We start from the raw sequence: 17,500 nt of genomic DNA, 5'->3' as shown, positions 1-17,500 counted from the left end.
CCCTGGTTTCAGTTACTGTGCTTTAGATCAGAGATGTAACACGTAATCTTCACAAGATGCCCATGTTTCTGTGTAGGAAATACGAATTTTTTTTTTACAGGCTGTAATGGTATATTGAGAAGATGTTCATTTCAGCATAGTATGTGGTTCAAAAGTGCATCAGCTTTTCATACCTGTTTTCCAAAGACACATGCCATAATCCAATGACCAGGTTTAATTTCATATTCAACTTTGGTGACACCATGACCTAAGTTTGTTGGCATCACACCTGGACATATCACACCTGGACATACCAGTTAAACAATAGCAGAAGAGAACAGGTGCTTAGGTCCTGTTGACTAAAGAGTTAATGTATGTTAGTGACTTAAATTAAAAATGGAAAATATTGAGCATACTATCCATTCTGCACTGAGCAGGCTAAATCTGGTCCAGACAGCATAATGAATATTTCATATAGCAAGAGTAAAAGATGGAGAGACAATAGTGATTTCAGAGGTCTCTAAAATATTTTGAAAAAATCCTTTTCTAGTGAGTTAAGAATAAAGTCAATTAAACAACAATACTTAAAATCTTAATTTTGTGGGAATGTGTAAAGAGTAGCATACTCATCTATAGAGCATATTTATAGAAAGAATCAAATGTGTATGTTGAAACCATATAACTGATTTATAGAAGATAGGATTTTAATGAGTATTTAATTAAAATTAATCCATAAATCAAAAGATTAACTGAGTCAGTGGGTATAAAGAAAATGTACATTAAAGAATATGTACTAAAAAAAACCTTTATTGTTGCTGAGTGATCTCATACATTTCTTTAGCTAGTTAACAATCATTTTCCTTGCCAGGTCCTAAAAAAGATAGGAAACAGTAGATGATAGTCCCAGATTAGATTTTGTTATAAAGGCCTATGTCAAACTATTGAAGAAGAATCAGAGTATTCAATTATGTGATTCTGACATTATGTAATTGTTATGCTGAATAGCTAATAAGCAAAGGGAGAAGACTGTAGGGGGGCAATAATAGTGGCTTTTATCAAGGTTTAATATATAATGTAGACAGCTACACATTTAAGGAATCTTGTTTCAAATTATAAAACCTATATTTTTGTGCAAATCATTTTTAAATCATCTCACTTGGGCACTCAGATCGATTGGGGCTCATATTTGGCAGCCTCTTTAATTCTGCCTGCCTTCTGCAAGTGGTTGTTTTCGGTGATCAAACCATGACAAAAATCTCGCATAGCCACTTTATTCACTTTTGCCATGGCCATAATTTCTTAGTTAATTCTGCAGAAAAGCATCTCAAAGTGAGCATTTAATAATAATGGCATTCTCATCCATTCACGTATACTGGCTGAGTGCCTTTCTTGTGGCAGGGACTGTGTAAGCACTGAGAGAATAGAGGGGAACAAAACAGAACTTGCCCTTAAGCAGGTACAGTTCAGAGGGGGGAACTAGCAAAGGGGAGCATTGCTGTGCTTTGGGAGGTGAAGGAAAGCCTCTCTGAGAAGCTGAAAACTGCAGGGAATGGAGCAAGTACCCATTTGAAGAGTCAGGAATGAGTGGTCCAGCCAGAAGGGCTGCAGAGAGCCTCAGCTTTACCAGTGTTTGAGAGAGGTATGGGTGGAATCCAGTGGGCAGCGCAGAGTGTGACTTGGAAAAAGGTTTGAGACAGGTCAGTGTAAGAGCTTGCAAGAGCTGTTGGTCTTTCTTAGGGCACTGGAGCCCCACGCGGTCTCTAAGCAGGGCAGTGTCTTATTCCATTTACATTTCACAATGATCATTTTCAATAATTGTATGGAGAGTGGGCTGGAGTGAGACAGGTCTGCAACAGTGGGCTTTGTGATATTTGATGGTTGGCTTCGGTGAGGACAGTGGAGTCTGCGATATGTTTATTAAGGTAGAATGAACAGAATTTGGTAGCAGATTGGACCTGGGAAGCAAGGAATGACTCCTGTTTCTGGCTGTGACATCCATCTGGTTCTGCTGGGTTTGGGTATCTTAGTTGTTAGCTTATTAATCTTCTAGGAATGATATACTCTTAGAGAATTTGAAGATATGAACAATAAATATTTTGTTGTAAATATTTTGTAAGATGTTAATCATTCTCAAGAGTCTTGCTATGTATGTAACAGTAGTGGAAGCAGCATTTAGAATGTTCCCTTTATCTTTAAGAACATCAGATAAAGTGATGATGGAGGTTTTGCTTGGTCTTATGTTAAATTGTACTAATTTATATGATTATTTTGTTAATATACTTGCAATTGAAAATTTTTTTTTAATAGTCGCTATTTTCACTGTTTTAGATTTGAAGGAATTTAAGGCTAAAAATAAAGTGGCATAAACAGAGTCAGAATCAGAAGTGAGGTCATCCATAGTAGTTCCACAACTTACTAAGTTGTATCCAGAGTAGAAAAGAATGGTAATGTAAATTTAAATTTAAATAAGAATCCAGAAAGGAAATATTTTGACCTGTAATTTAAATTCCCTAGATATGGAGACATTTTTAAATATAGTTGTTATAACATATCTGGGTTATATGATCCTAGGGTAAGTTTAAAAATTTTTTTTCTGTGTTCTGTCGATTGTTTGAATTCTTTCCCGCAGTATATTAGGTTGAAATTTTAGATGTCAGATTTTAATATTTGACTTGGATATTACATAGAAGTGAAAAAAAATTGTCAAGATAAATTTCTAAAATACTGTAATCCTTATGAAATTTAAAATAGTATTGGGATATTATATATATGGCATACATATGTATATATCATTGTTATTGTGTATACAGATATACATACGTACATATAAAGACATGTATATACATCTACAGTAGCAGTGATCAGTGGTATCATTACAGCACATCACATCAATCTCTCCTTTATAATGAGGTGCAAAAGTGTCTGGTGAGTCCTTGAATCCTTTTAATTTTTTTTCACTTATTTTGGAGCAAAATATATGACATAAAATCATACAACAGAAAATGTGCAATGTCAGGAATAAGTCAAAGCAACTGCATGTCAAAGTTACTGAGATCTAGGGTGTGCCAGGCACCACCCGCTGTCAAATTCGTGACACATTTTAATCTCTACAAGGATCACTTGATAAAGAAACAGCTTAAGTTAAATTAACTTCGCCAAAATCACAGAACTAGCAAACGGTCCTGTTCGGTTTGAACAGGAAGTCTTGAGTATTAAGTCCTCCCTCTTTACTACGCAGCCTCTTCATTTATCGATCGTCAGTCAGTTCTCCGGCCTTAGTTAGTTCTCTCCCTGTGGTGACTGCAGCAGCCTCCTCACTGGTCCTGTTGCTTCCACTTTGTCCCCCAGAGCTCACTCAGCCAGAGATCTGATCTTTTATTTACTTAGGAACAATCTGCAGGTTTTTTTGACAAATAAAATGTTATGTGTTTGTATTGTACAACACGATTTGCTATGTGTATATATACATTGTGAAGGGATTACCACGGTCAAGTTAATTAATACGTTCTTCATTTTTACTGTTGCTTTTTTATTATTCAGAGAGCTCTTTTTAAAATTATCAGTCATATCTTACCATTTTCTTGCATGAAAACTACTCTAGTCAGCAGAATAATGAGCTCCAAAAGATATTATCCTTGGACCCAATCAATGTTATCTTCTTTAGAAAAAGGATTTTTATAGATGTGCTTAAGGATTTTAAGACCCAGTAGATTGTCCTCAATTACCTGGGCTGGCCTTAAATGCCATCACGTGTGTCCTTATTAGAGGAAAGCAGTGAAGGAGTTGACATATACATGAAAGAGCAGACATTGTGAAGGTGGAGGCCCAGACTGGAGTGGTGCAGCCACAAACCCATGAGTGCCAGAGCCGCTGGAAGACAAGGAACGATTCTATACCTGCATCTTGGGAGGGACTGTGGCTTTGCCAGTAATTTGATTTTTGTTAGGTGATACTGATTTAGGATTCGGCTTTCGGAACTGTGAGATAATAAATTTCTGTTGCCTTAAGTCCCTCAGTTTGTGGTGATTTTTTACAGTAGTCACAGGACACTGATGCAAATGACTTCTTTTTCAGATGGAGTGAAGCTCCTTACCACAGTTTAAATGAGCCCCTCTGGCTCTCTGACCTGCTCACTTACCACTCTTACCTCTGTGCTCTGTAAGGACAGAATCTTTGTCAGTCTAGTTTGATACTGTAGCCCCAAAACCTGGAACAGTGCTTGAAGATGATAGCCACGCCAGAATGATTTTTAGTGTGAGCGTTGACTGATATTATATTCTGAGACAGTCAGTATCCGCCTGAAAGACTTACGGCCCGTTGAGTAGACCCACTGGTGGCATTATTGAGGAAAAGTAAAACAGTGGAGCAACGTAATCCTGGTTCCTAGAGAGACCTGTGTTGGGGTGGGGAAGGGAGGTGGTTACATAATAGGGGAAGGATTTCAGTGGTCAAGGCCTTGTACATGATGCTTTAGATACATCCTTTTAGATTTCTAACAGCAACTCTCCACAAACTCATTGTACACTTGAGAAATCTAGGCCAAAAAAAATTCACTGCTTAACTGTTATTATTTTGTTGGGAGGTCTCCAGGAAGCATGTCATTTTATAATTTTCTCTTACACTTCACCAAGAAAAAAGTAATAGTTTTAATTAAGGGGATTGAAGAACATAAACAGATAATACAGATTGCCTTTTACTTTGGCTTGCAAGCTTCAAAATAAAAGGACTTGTCATACTGTAATCATGTTTTCTTAGCTAAGTTAAAAGTTCATTTCTGTGAAAAGCAAAAGAAACTTGTGAAATCAACAGTGTTATATATAATTAGCAGAACTTGATGTTCCAGATCCCCTCCAGGTTATAGAAAAACCGCATTAGCATGTAATACTCAGTTGACAGGCTGAGCATTTAGGGACACTCTGATGTGGAGAAAGGTGAAGTGAAATAATTTCTATAAAGTGAGATTAATGGAAAAAATCATCAGGGTCAGAATTGACCTTGCTGAAAGTTTTTATGGACTAGGAAGCATAAAATTATGTAACTGTTTCACCAAAGTAAATAGGAGACTATGAGCAGATGCTAGAAATAGCTGTTTTGTGATTTATAGCTCAAAAAATAAAAGTACACTGATCATAGTGCATTTAAAAAGTAGTGTCTGTGTTATGGTTTTTCTTTTTATGTCTATTTGTGTTTATGGAAAAATAGATATATATTATTATTTTAAATAATTATTAAATTTGATAGAAACATTTACTAAATTTATGTTACTTTGATTATATACAGAAAATTACATAAGCAAATATTTCTAACACGAAAATTATTGCCTTTCAGAAATTCTAGTGAAGACTAATGTTTTCACATGTGCTTCTTAGTCACCTAATTGTTTATTATTTCACCCTGCCTACAATAAAAATGAACTGGAACTTGTGAAATTCTTTAATTAGAAAACTTTTATTTCTATGAGTGATACTACTGTTATTTAAATATTGTATTTAACAAGATGTTTGAGGATTATGAAGGATCCATTTATAGGTATTTTTATTTATCATTCTTGGAAAACTATATAACAAAAAAATACTCACAATATCCCATTGTAATAAAGGTCTCTAACATTTGTTGGAAAACTTTATGAATTAACTGATTTTTGGAGTATGGTGAACTAGATATCCTTGAAAATTTTCCAAATCAGAACACCTAAAAGTGATAGATAAAATACAGAAAGTCTTCTTTAAACAGAAATTGGATGGAAATTGGACTTCTATGAAGGGGCAAAAAGCTCCAGAAATGATAAAGATTAGAATAAATGTAAATTAAATAATAGAAATTCTACACAAGTACTTTCAAAAAATAGAGGAGGAAGTAAGAACAGCATAATTCCTTTTGTGAGGCCAGTATTACCCTGATACCTGAAAAGACAAAAAGCCTCTTACAGGTGCATGTCTTGCATGAGCTTAGATTAGAAAATCTCATCCATTTTATAGTTAATGTAATTACATGTGTCATTGTACTCTTACGTTTTTTTAAAAAATATATTTTTGATTGAGGTCATGTTGATGTGCACCTCCGTATAGGATTTATTCTGTATGTCTTTCTTTTTGTCACCTGTTTGGTCTTCCTTTTTCTGTCATTTATTTCCTTTTTAAAAATTGAATGAATAGTTTCATTACTCTGCTTCTCCCCCTCCCTGCCCCCTTCTGTTAACTTGGAAGTTGTATATTCTTTTAGGGTCAAGTTGTATATTCTTTAAGTGACCTTAGCGATTATAACAGAGACTCATTATCAAAGTTGAATATTCATTTGTAGTGTTACCCTTTTTCTGGATATTAGCGTCACACTTTCAAACTCCACTGAATCTTCTTGTGATTTATATGTTGTCTGATATCTTAACTATTTATGTATTTTAAGTCTCGCACATATTGTTGTTTTATATAATTAAAATTTATTTAGATTTACCCACATATTTGTCTTTTTTGTTGTCTATAGTATTTCCATTTGGAATTATTTTTCTTTTGCCTGAACATCCTTTAGTACAAATCTGTTGGTGACAAATTTTCTCAGCTTTCATTGGCCTGAAAATGTATTTCACATTCATTTAAAGCAGACGCTTGCCAACAAGATTTTGCTGTGCCTGTAGGAAGACTTCTTTTTGGCTTATACACAGCTTCTTGAATTTGTGGCTTATTCTCTTTTCTTAGTGTTGGAATATTTTCAGACATTATCTTTTGAAATATGTTCTTCCTAGTCTTCTCTCTGCTGTTGTGGGACTCCTCTTTCACTTATGTTAGACCTTCCTAAGGTATTTTCTGTCTTTTACCTTCTTTTCCGTCCTTTTCTCTGTTACTCATCCTGATTGTTTTATCATGACCTGTATTCCCAGTCACTCATCATCTGTGTCTATCCTGATTTTGATTATGATGTTTTTTTCCAGTCTAGAGTTTCTACTTTGCTCTTTTAATAATCTGCCGCATTATTATTATTTTTTTAAATATCATGTAGTTTTCTGTTGAATCCTCACTTGTGTCTTAACCTCTTGTCAGATGGCACCAATACCTACAACTCTTTTGGTACGTTTCTATTTTCTATTGCTCCTATGGGCTCTTGTTCATATTTTCTTATCTCTTCATGTGCCTTGATGCTATTGTGTGTTTCATCTTGTACTTTAAAAAATTATTTATAGAAATAGTTGAGACTTGGGGAGATATCCTCTCTAGAAAATGTGTTTTCTTTTGGCATCCACTTTACTGCACTAGCAGTTAAGTCTCACCTAATCAATTTCAGGTAGTGGATGATTTTAAGCTAGGACTGCTGTCCCTGCAAAGGCCACTCTGCTTCAGGATTACCTTTAATCTATCCCAAGGGGGCTTACCAGGACCTCTGCAAGGCTGCCAAAAAGTCACTTAAGCTTTCAGCCTCTCAGGACCCTTTTCTAGAATCAGCACATGTTCCCAGAGGAAAAATAGGACCCAGATTAGGCTCACCTTTCTGGATTTTCATTGTCTTTTACTTGGATGGGTAAGCTTGTTAATTTCTATATGCCTTTATGCTAATGATTTTTATATTTTGATTCTTTTTTTAAAAAAAGATTTATTTATTTATGCATACAAGAGCTGGGGTACAGGCTAAAGGTGTGGGGGGTGAGAAGATTCACCAGAGACAGAGTGGGGAACAGAACAGGCAGATTGACTGAAATACATTGCTGAGGGGAGCAGCGGGCAAGTCAGGAGAGGTCTGCTGTGCCCTGTAGGTTGCTCCCTGGCTGGCCAGGGGATCGAACTCATGCTGTAGAGGCTGTGGACAGCTTCACAGCGCTATGCTCAACCCCTGCGCCACCAGGGAGGCCCTATATTTTGATTCTTTATGTTAAGATTTTTGTATTTTGTCCGACTGTTTAAACTATCCTTATCAGGAGAACTGATTAGAATTTCCTAGTCTGTCATGACTAAAGGAGAAAGTTCCCATTCTTTTTTTTTTTTAATTTAATCACACAGTGATATTAATCCAGGTGTTTTTAATTGTATATCTGCATATACCCCTCCACCATGCCCAATAATCACCCTAGCCCTGGATCAATTAATTGTTTTCTAATGATGTGTTAGGAATAACCAGAACTTAAAATTAAGTATCTTGCCAAAACACTTGTGATGGATGACTTATTTAAACTCTGAGTGCTTCAAAACTCTCATTTTGTTGGGGTGAAATTATGTTTATAGTAACAGATAATCTAACTTTCAGTCCATGTTTTCTCTGCAGGACTGCAGAGAAAATGCCATCTATAGGACTGCCTTTAAATGCCATCTATAGAAATTCTTTTTATTCTATAGAAATTCTCGGGCCTCCCTAGTGGTGCAGCGGTTGAGCGCTGGGTTACGAAGCTGCCCGCAGCCTCTGCGGCACTGGTTCAATTCCCGGCTGCTCCTCAGCCACTGGAGGAGGGTCCCACATGGCACGCAGACCTCTCCTGCCGCCCGCTGCTCCCCTCAGCAGTGTACTTCAGTCTGCCTGTTCTGTTCCCTGCTCTGGCTCTGGTGAATCCTCTCACCCTCCCGCACTTCTGACTGTACCCAGTGCTTGTATAAATAAATAAATAAATAAATCTTTTTAAAAAATAATAAATAAATACAAGGTATATTTAAAAAATAGAAATTCTCTTAGTTATAGCAGTCCTCTTCAGAGTATCAAATGTATAAATACAATTCCTTTTGTAATCTCATTCAGATGCTTCAAAGGCATGTCAAAGTTAAATCCAAAATTGAGCTCCTGGTATTTCCATCTGAACACTTGGACATTCTTCAGTGTCTCCCGTCCTAAAGGGCAACACTGTGAACCTCTGGTTTACATGCCAGGATTTGGGGAATGACCTTTGATACCATCTGTTCTTTTACTATGTTGTACAACCCGTTTTTTTTTTTTTTTTTTTTTTTTTAAGGAACATTGCTTTGCAACTCCATTTAAGCTTAAGAGTACAGTTTCACAACTTAGCAAATATATATACCATACTGTCTACCATCAAAGACCGAGTTACCATCTGCCACCAGCCAGTCAGCTCTTTGTGCCTGTACTATTCATCAACCCACCCTTTTCTCCTCTGGTGACTGCCATTCTGTCGTCAGAAACTAAGGATTTGTCCTTAGTTGACAACATCGACCTCTCTCCAACCTTAGTCCAAGCTACTGTGCTCAGCTAAGTGAAATAGCTTCCCAAGAGAGGCTCACCCACTCCCTCCCATTCCATCCTGCCTCCTTTCTGATTGTTTTCAACTTTGTAATCACCATAATATTTCAAAGTACTAAAAAAAATGCAATTAGAATATCCTCATGCATCTGAGGCCCTACGTAAGGTGGACACTGCGTGTTTCATGAGCCTCACCCTCCCTAACGCTGCGTGTTCTTCTTTAAGCTTCTTAGTGTGGAGAATGCTTGCTTCTGACTCCTCTTGCTGTGCCTACCCTGAGCCCAAATTTTGTCTAGTTTGAACTTTCTCTTCACGAAGTTCAGTTTATCACTTCTCAGTGTCTACCTACCTCCCCCGTCCCCGTGAGTACATCAGGTCACTGTTAGATGTTCTTCGGGCATCTTGTACTTCTCATCTATAGCTCTCACCACAACTTAATTACAGAATTAACAGCTACTGTGGTAGGTCTGCCCATTGCTAAGTCTCTAGCACCCAGCACAGTACCTGCATGTAACTGAAGGGTTATTTGCTGAATGTTTAAATGTACATAATGGACTGCCTTCCAGTTTCCAGAACACTTACTGTGAGACTGGTACTTAATCAGTGACTGTGACTGCAACTAAAATTATATTATTAGAATTAGCTTTTCATTGGGCTACCTTAGGGAGAGAGTAGGTAGAAGGAAACAGTATTATGAGTGATTGGAAAGAAACCCTCCCCTTCTTTATAGTAGCTTTCCCCCCATCTCCAAGAAAAGTTTGTAATTTTTTCAAAAACTATTTAACTAAATATGACTGCAATGGCTCATTTGTAATACTTAGGTATAGCCTTGGTATCTTCTGAGTATTTCCATGGTAAGCACATTCTTTCTTTGCAATGTTTTTAATTGTTTTTTAAATTTACTTTTAAAACCTAAATAATGAAATTACCTAAAATATAAATAAATTGTGATTTATTTTTTATATGCAAAATAAATTTATTGGTATGCAAAAGTGACTTGGCAGAGTAGTCCATCTGGAAGCTCAGTTTCAAAACCGTGGTTGTGAAGTGTACTTGCTTGTGGATTAGCTGAGGAGTGCGTGACTGGGTGCATCGTTGACATTAGTGGTGGTCATGGGCAGCTGCTATTGGTGTCTGGATTTCCTTTCTGGAAAGAGATCTTCAGGGTGTTTTCGTGTGTACCGCATCATGAACCTTGCTAATCCCTGAAATGCAGATTTAAAGCGAGCTAGCATTCCCGTGTAGGGCCTCCATGTGCTTCCCCTCTGCCCCTCTCTGATTCGGATTTTCAGTGCTCTCTGCTAGTTCTCCTCATTCTTGATTTTGGTGAGGTTTGGTTAAGTATTAAAAGTCTCTTAGAGTTGGCATGTTCCAATTACTCATATTAAGTTCTGTTCAAAAGCCTTTTATAAATTCAGTTTTGTTGTTAAAGGCGCTTTTCTCTGTTATTGTTAATTACTGAAAATTCCCACACTTATGGTGGCCATAAAACCCTGGATATTTTGTAAGTCCCAGGTCTTCAATATTTTAATATTTAAATCCTTATTATTTAATTTCAAGCAGCAGCCAGTTATGCTAGCTCTAAAAGCAAACAAGTAATTTGTAATTTTAGGCCTCCCTTAGCTTTTACTTGCACCAGTTGTGATAAAAATTTGTTTAACCAGGTTTATATTTTAAATTAGTTCCAAATGTGTGAATCCAAAGTATTTTCTCTTGTGGAACCAACCAGTGACTTATTTAATGTTTCTTCATGTTATCGGTAAAGAGAAATTTTTTCTCAGTGGATTTATTAGAGACAGAGCAGTTTCTTCTCTGCAAGGACCTTTTAGGTTGTTTCACAAAATGCGCTTTTATATCATTCATGCTGCCTGAAGGATGCATTTAAACATCCCTGTCTAATCCTCCTTCCTCAAATGGGAATAGTTTTTTAAATCTGGAAATGTACCATCAACACATTCATAAAATGTCTCCTTTCATTTTTGAGGGATTCAAGTTGGAATGTCAGCTATATAATAGTTTATAGGAGGAGCCATAACTGGCACCAAGGCATGCCAAGGAAGCAATAGAGGAATTTACTTTTCAGTGTCTCCCAAGGCCTATGAGGATGCACACTTATTTCCCCAGAGAGTATGGATCTCACTGTGTTTGTCCAGAGGGTGTGACTCTGTGGAGGAGAACACTGCATGGTAAGTATCAAACTCTTATTGCATTGGGTTTCAGAGAATTATGTTTAGAGGTCAGTTGATTTTTAGCAGTGATACACTCTTTTAGTCTCTGCTGGTTTCTTAACAGTGGACAGTCCCAGATGTTGAAGTCAGCACAAGAGAAAAACCCAAATCCTGATAAGACTTGAGGATTTTTCGAAAATTATATGCAAAGTAGTTGGGGCAAATGTTACTGCGGGAGCCAAGATTAAGTAAATTGTAAGAAGATGTGACACTGGAGAGCTGCTCACGTCCTGCTTTCACATACAGTTTGCTTACGTACAAAACCAGCCTGGCAGCAGGGCCAGGATTACATCTCTTGGAACTTAAAACAGCAGACTCATGTGGACCCGAATGTACGCTGTGGCTGTCACAATTTGCCTCCATAGTTCTTGGCCAACTTCTTTCTGTTTTTAAAATAAAAACCTTCTGCAACCTGTAAGTGATATATTCTGGCCACATCAAATCTTTGAAAAGCATTTTCCAAATCCAAATTTGTTAGTGTGGATCAAATGTTTGTTTCAAGAACAGTAAAACGGGGGTGTGGGAGGGCTGATGTTAGAGACCATTTGCTGCTTCTGCTTTACACCTTATCCTTCTCTTTTTCTTTCAGTCAAGAACTTTTACGATATTTAATTGACTGTTGGTTGAAAAACTAAAATAGCATTTGTGTGTGTGAGATGAGACACATTTAAACCCAAACGAAAGCCGGCCAGTCTAGTCTGCAGTCGGTTCTCCTGGTATTAACCAAACCACGTGAGCATTCGCCACAGTAAAGCCACTGCAGATCTCCCGTGTGAAGGCTGAGGATTGGTTTATGTCTTAATAAGTGGTGAATGAAAGTGCAGAAGCTGTGAGGAGAGAATTCAGTGCTTAGCTTTGGCATCAGACAGGCGAGAGTTGCCGTTTATTGGCTGACTGGCCAGCCAAGTACTGAATGGCTCCAGGGCTGTCTGTTCTGCTCTGGAATGATATTCTCTCTGCCATGATGCCAGCAGGGCCCCACCAGGAGTCTGGACTCTGCTCATGTCAGTCACAATTACGGAGATGCTGGGGTAGGAGAGAGAAGAACATCTCTTTACTGACAGGATGGAAAGCAGGTTGAGAATGCATTTCTGTGTGATCCATTTTTGCTTTGCCTTGTGTCTAATTCTACCAATCCCTAATCTTTAGGACTGACTTCAAAGTCTCTTGAAGCCTCCTTTTAGGAGATGTGGAAAGTGTGTGTGAAGGAAGAGAGCGGCGAGAGCAGGAAGTTAGGTGACAGGGTAAGAGATACTCAGTCATCAGCAGTTCCTCACCGAATGCCCACCATGTGCTCAGAGTGGGGGGTATACTAGTGAAAACAGACCAGAGTTCTCGCAATCATGAAGCTTATGCTCCAGATCGTAAGTGAGGGAAGATGTTGGATGATGGCGACACTGGTGCTGTGAGAAGCAGTGAGAGCAGGGGCAAGGGAGTTTCTCTCAGTCTAAAATCGGGTCATCAGGGAGCTCATAAGAAGACCATACTTACATGGAGACTTGAAAGATATCGGGGAGCCACCATGTAGACTTCTGGGGAAAGGGACATTGGGAACATATCTTGTAAGGCATTGAAAGGATTGTGACTCTCTTTGAATGAGATGGAAAACCATTGGAGAATTTTGAGCAGAAAATGATATTATCTGACTTCTTTTCTAAAGACTGTCTGGCTTCTGTGCAGACAGCAGACGGTAGGCAGCCATGAAGGAATCAGGGACTAATTCACAGGTTATTGGAATAGTCCAGTGTAGAGGTGATGGCGGCTTGGACCAGGGTGGTAGTGGTATAGGTAATGTGGGGTGGGTTATTGATGAGTGTTGAGTGGTCGTTTGATTGTGGTGAGAGGCAGAGTGTAGACAAGAGTGACCTCCGAGCTCAACAGGAAGGGCAGACTTGGCATTTGCTGTTTACTGAGATAAAGAAGATTGTAGGGGGAACAGCTCTGGGAGAGATCAGTTGAGTGATTCCCTCCAGATTTGCAAGAGTTGTGTTGATTGGAGCCAGTTGGATGTATGAGGGTCGTTATTTAAATGCTCAGTTTGTGCACGTTGGTAAGTCGTGAAAGATCTAGTTAAAATGATTGAAATTTATCTCCAAAAGTGCTGTAATTTGTAATTAATTCATTTGGAAACAATGCAGAAAGATTAATTTTCTTAAATTCACCGATGGGGAAATTGATCCACATCGCAAGTTCCATGTTGTTCTGCCCATTTTATTAATTCTAAAATAGGCAATCAAGGGTAATTCCCATAATTGAGTAAGCTAAGTAATACTTTTAACTGTGTTCACACTACACGTATCTTAAAAAGTATAGGTAATATCTTTATGAAGCTTATATGAAAAGTAATTTTTTTTTTACTCTGATGGTTTGAAAACAAATATTCTAATGTAGGTTTTCACTTTAAATGGTGACTATAGATGGCTCGGACTATAATTGATTTTTAGAACTATTTTTACATTTTAAAAGTTCCTTTTTAAAACAGTTTACTCACATTAAATTATGTTGCAAGTTGTTTAAAGGGAAAAATGCATTTCAAAATCTTAGGTATTCCTTTTTATAGTAGAATGTATAGTGTTTGTTTTCTGAAGTAGAAATACAAGTAATGAAAACACGCATGACTGTGCTTTGGCATTATTGTTCTAGTAGGATGACGAACTACACTACCAAGAGCAAAATAGAAATTGAAATCTTTTGATGTTTGAAATCAGATACCTTTTTACTATTTAAAGGTTTATGTATTTTTCCTAATATTCATTCAAAAAAGCAATTGGATGTTTTTTCATAAATTCCCAAGACATTTAAACCTTATGTGGTCTGAGTTTAATGAGGAGGAATAGATTACTGTAGTTTACTTAAATGAAGTACATATCCTTAAAGGTCATATATAGTTGTCTAGTAGAATTAGGACTGTTTGGTGTCTTTGACCTGAGATGTTTAAAAAGGATCATTTCCGACCTCTCATCTCTGTAATAGCAAACTCTCTCTGATCACGCAGGAGGCGCTGCTCGTTGCGGGAGTGGAGATGCAGGTGACGGCTGCCATGTCGTTTTTGACCATCCTCCAGGAAGAGTCGGTGTCGGTCCACACCTATGCGCACTCCTTCCTCCCACTCATCTTGCTGCACCTGGAGCACAGGGACGCAGGTCAGGGCCCCGCATGTGCAGCTGGGCATGTTCTTGCTCCCTGGATGTGACAGTGACGTCACCTGGATCTGAGGGCCACCTGAGGAGGCTGCGCTGCCCAGTGGTGGTGATTGGCACAACTGAAAACAGCCATGGCAGTTTCCTGACCAGAACTGCAAAATCAGGAACCTTGAAAGCTGAACACCCATTCATTCAATCATGGCGTGATTTATAATTTCTCTGAGGTTTTTCTTCCTATACAGTCTTTATGTTGATAGTATTGTACAGCAAAAGTGCACACTTTGGATTATAGGTAGTCCCCTAGTATATTTTTGAAAGTGTAAAACTTTTCTAGGTGTTGGCCAAGAGGAAAAATAGAGAAACTTGTTGTAATAATAATGAAAGTAATTATTCCCCTGTATCATTAAGTACTATTGTAACTATTAATGACTGAGTTGAAAGTGACTTTGTTAGTGAAGCTCTTGATTTTCTATCCATCAATCAGGTGTGAGCAACGCCTGGCTGGAAACTCTTTTGTCTGTGATAGAAGTTCTGCCCAAAGAAACCCTAAGGCATGAGGTAACACCTCTTTTTTTTTTTTTTTAACATACTAATAAGTAAACTGTTTTAAACCCCCTTTAAAAAAATTAAAATGGTATTTAAAAAATTTTAAGAATAGGTTTATTTTCCACTCTGAAAGCCACACATGTTCTTTATGCAAGATTTGAGTTATAGTGGTCTCCCTGGTGGCGCAGGGGGTAAGACACAGCCTATGAAGCTATCCTCGGCCACTGAAGCACCAGTTCGACCCTTGGCCAACATGGCGCCGCAGCAGACCTCTCCTGCCTCGCCCGCTGCTCCTCTCAGCAGTGTATTTCAGTAGACCTGCCAGTTCTGCTTCCCATTCTGTCTCTGGTGAATCCTCTCACCCCACACCTCTGGCCTGTACCCCAGTTCTTGTATGCATAAATAAATAAATCTTAAAGAAAAGAAGATTTGAGTTATAAATAAAAGGCAAAATATCATGGTTCTGTACTTAGCCTCTTTGAACATTCTGATATATTTTCATTTCATATTTTTCCCTGTATAGGGTTGTTGTTTGCCACATTAATGATCATAATGAATTTGTATGTGGTTGTTATTTATCACTGGTTGTGGCTACAATTTTTTTTACTTGTTAAACATTTAGGCCTAGATTCAGTATTTTACTATCAAAACAAGGCATCAGTGAACATTTCTGTGGAGCTTTTCTTGTTTTTCAGAAAATTTCATTAGCTATAGCTTCCCCAAAAAGTGGAATTACTGGATCAGAAGGCATTCCTATTAAGGCTCTTGACAAACAATATATGAAAATGCATGCTTTCCTGGACTCTTATCAGCAATTGCATTCCAATTTAATTTGATGGGCCACTGGAATTGTATTATTTTGGAATTTTTTTATTATGTTATTGAATATTTTCTCTTATGTTGTATTTATAACATTCTATTTACCCTTTTGAATTGTCTGATTGTATCCTTTGATCTCTATTTACATGTGCTATTTATCTATAAAGGTTGCCATCCCTTTATAATATTTATTGCAAATATTGTTGCCAATTTGTTTGTTACTTTTTAATTTTCAACATTGTCCAGTATGCCCTTTTCTAAAAGTTTTAGTAAATTAAGATGAGAGAATTGGAAAACTAGAAAGGAAATTTATTCTTTCATGAAATGATTTTTTCATTCTTAAAGTACATTTCCTATATATATTTCCTTTCAAATATGTCTTGGTTGAAAAATGTTATTAATCAGTGACATGTCCACAAAGTGTCTTTGCCCTTAGGCAGGTAGTCCTATCTCGATGCCTGCATACCTGCTTGAAAATGGGAAGATTTACTCAGTTAATAAGAATGTCTCTAAACTTGATGCCAAACAGCTAGCTGATGACACATATTTAAATTATTCAGCAGTATTTAGCATAATGTCAACATGTGTTATTTATATTTTTTAAAGAGGGATATGTAGTACAGTTTTACTTCAGAATGCTGTATATTATTTAATGTGTGATTTTAAAGATTTTGAATATGTCTTTTATTTCAAAGCTTTCAAAACTTTTAAATACATTTGTCATGCATTCAGCAATTCTGGCTACTTTGTTGAGAGGAAAAAGAAAAAACAGTTGATTTTTTTTTTGTTTTACTAGAGTCCTAGAATTTTAGAACTCAGAGGGATCTTAGTAAAACATATTTTAATTTCCATCTTAAATAGATGAGAAGCCTGGGGGTAAAAAATAGAAAGGTTACATGCCCAGATTCACAGATTAAAGAACTTAGGCCAGAACCAGGGTCTGCCCATCACAGTTTTGCACAGTCTCTCATGCTGATGGGTTTCTGAGTGCCTGCCACGTGCACCATACAGGATCGCTCTGGTTATTATATTCAAATTATGGAATTACTTAATTGAATCCATTTGAAGCTATATTGTTTTCCATCCCTTTAGGAGAAATATAAAAATTTGCATGAAATAAAAATAAACTTCAGACTATCTGGTAACTAATTTGCTTTTTTTCTTTTGAAAATGTGTATTTAAAAATTATGCTTTCCATGTATTTAAATCACTGCGGAATTCACCACATGCTTTAATTCATTTGTTTGGTGTCCAGCTGTGTTTAATTGCATAATTTAGCATCATATTTACTTTAAGAAGACAAACAGAGTGATCCAGGTTCTGAACAACCGTGTACCTCAAGTTATAATTCAAATTCTTTAAAAATATTTAGCACGTTTATGTATTCTTTGAAGAAAATAGCTTATGTTAGTGGCAAGAATATATAAAATTTTGTGAATTTGTTCTCTAAATCTTTTCTCTTTAGATTTTGAATCCACTTGTTTCCAAGGCACAACTTTCACAAACAGTCCAGTCTCGTTTAGTTAGTTGTAAAATTTTAGGAAAATTGACGAACAAATTTGATGCCCATACGTGAGTATTTGTATATAATTTCTGTCTTCTTTCTTAAATTGATCT

At 37.1% G+C, this 17,500-nt stretch overlaps 1 protein-coding gene across 3 annotated transcripts in view; it reads left to right on the top strand.

The window, feature by feature from the left end:
* The window catches only part of PPP4R4 (protein phosphatase 4 regulatory subunit 4), a gene marked incomplete at both ends in the record, with an annotated part of 74,092 nt that overhangs the window by 23,719 nt on the left and 32,873 nt on the right, over positions 1–17,500 (top strand). For 2 of the 3 annotated variants that reach the window (XM_084241207.1, XM_084241208.1), the window contains 3 exons: positions 14,371–14,518; positions 15,003–15,076; positions 17,349–17,455. In XM_084241207.1, the coding sequence (XP_084097333.1) occupies positions 14,371–14,518; positions 15,003–15,076; positions 17,349–17,455 (329 nt within the window). Of the gene's footprint in view, positions 1–11,241; positions 11,334–14,348; positions 14,519–15,002; positions 15,077–17,348; positions 17,456–17,500 lie in introns of all 3 variants that reach the window. The other variant, XM_084241206.1, reaches the window with a different exon arrangement.

Source organism: Talpa europaea (assembly GCF_964194135.1).
Source record: "Talpa europaea genome assembly, chromosome: 8".
NCBI lineage: Eukaryota > Metazoa > Chordata > Mammalia > Eulipotyphla > Talpidae > Talpa > Talpa europaea.
The sequence above is the reverse complement of the archived record's forward strand: the minus strand, read 5'-3'. Positions and strand labels throughout refer to the sequence as shown.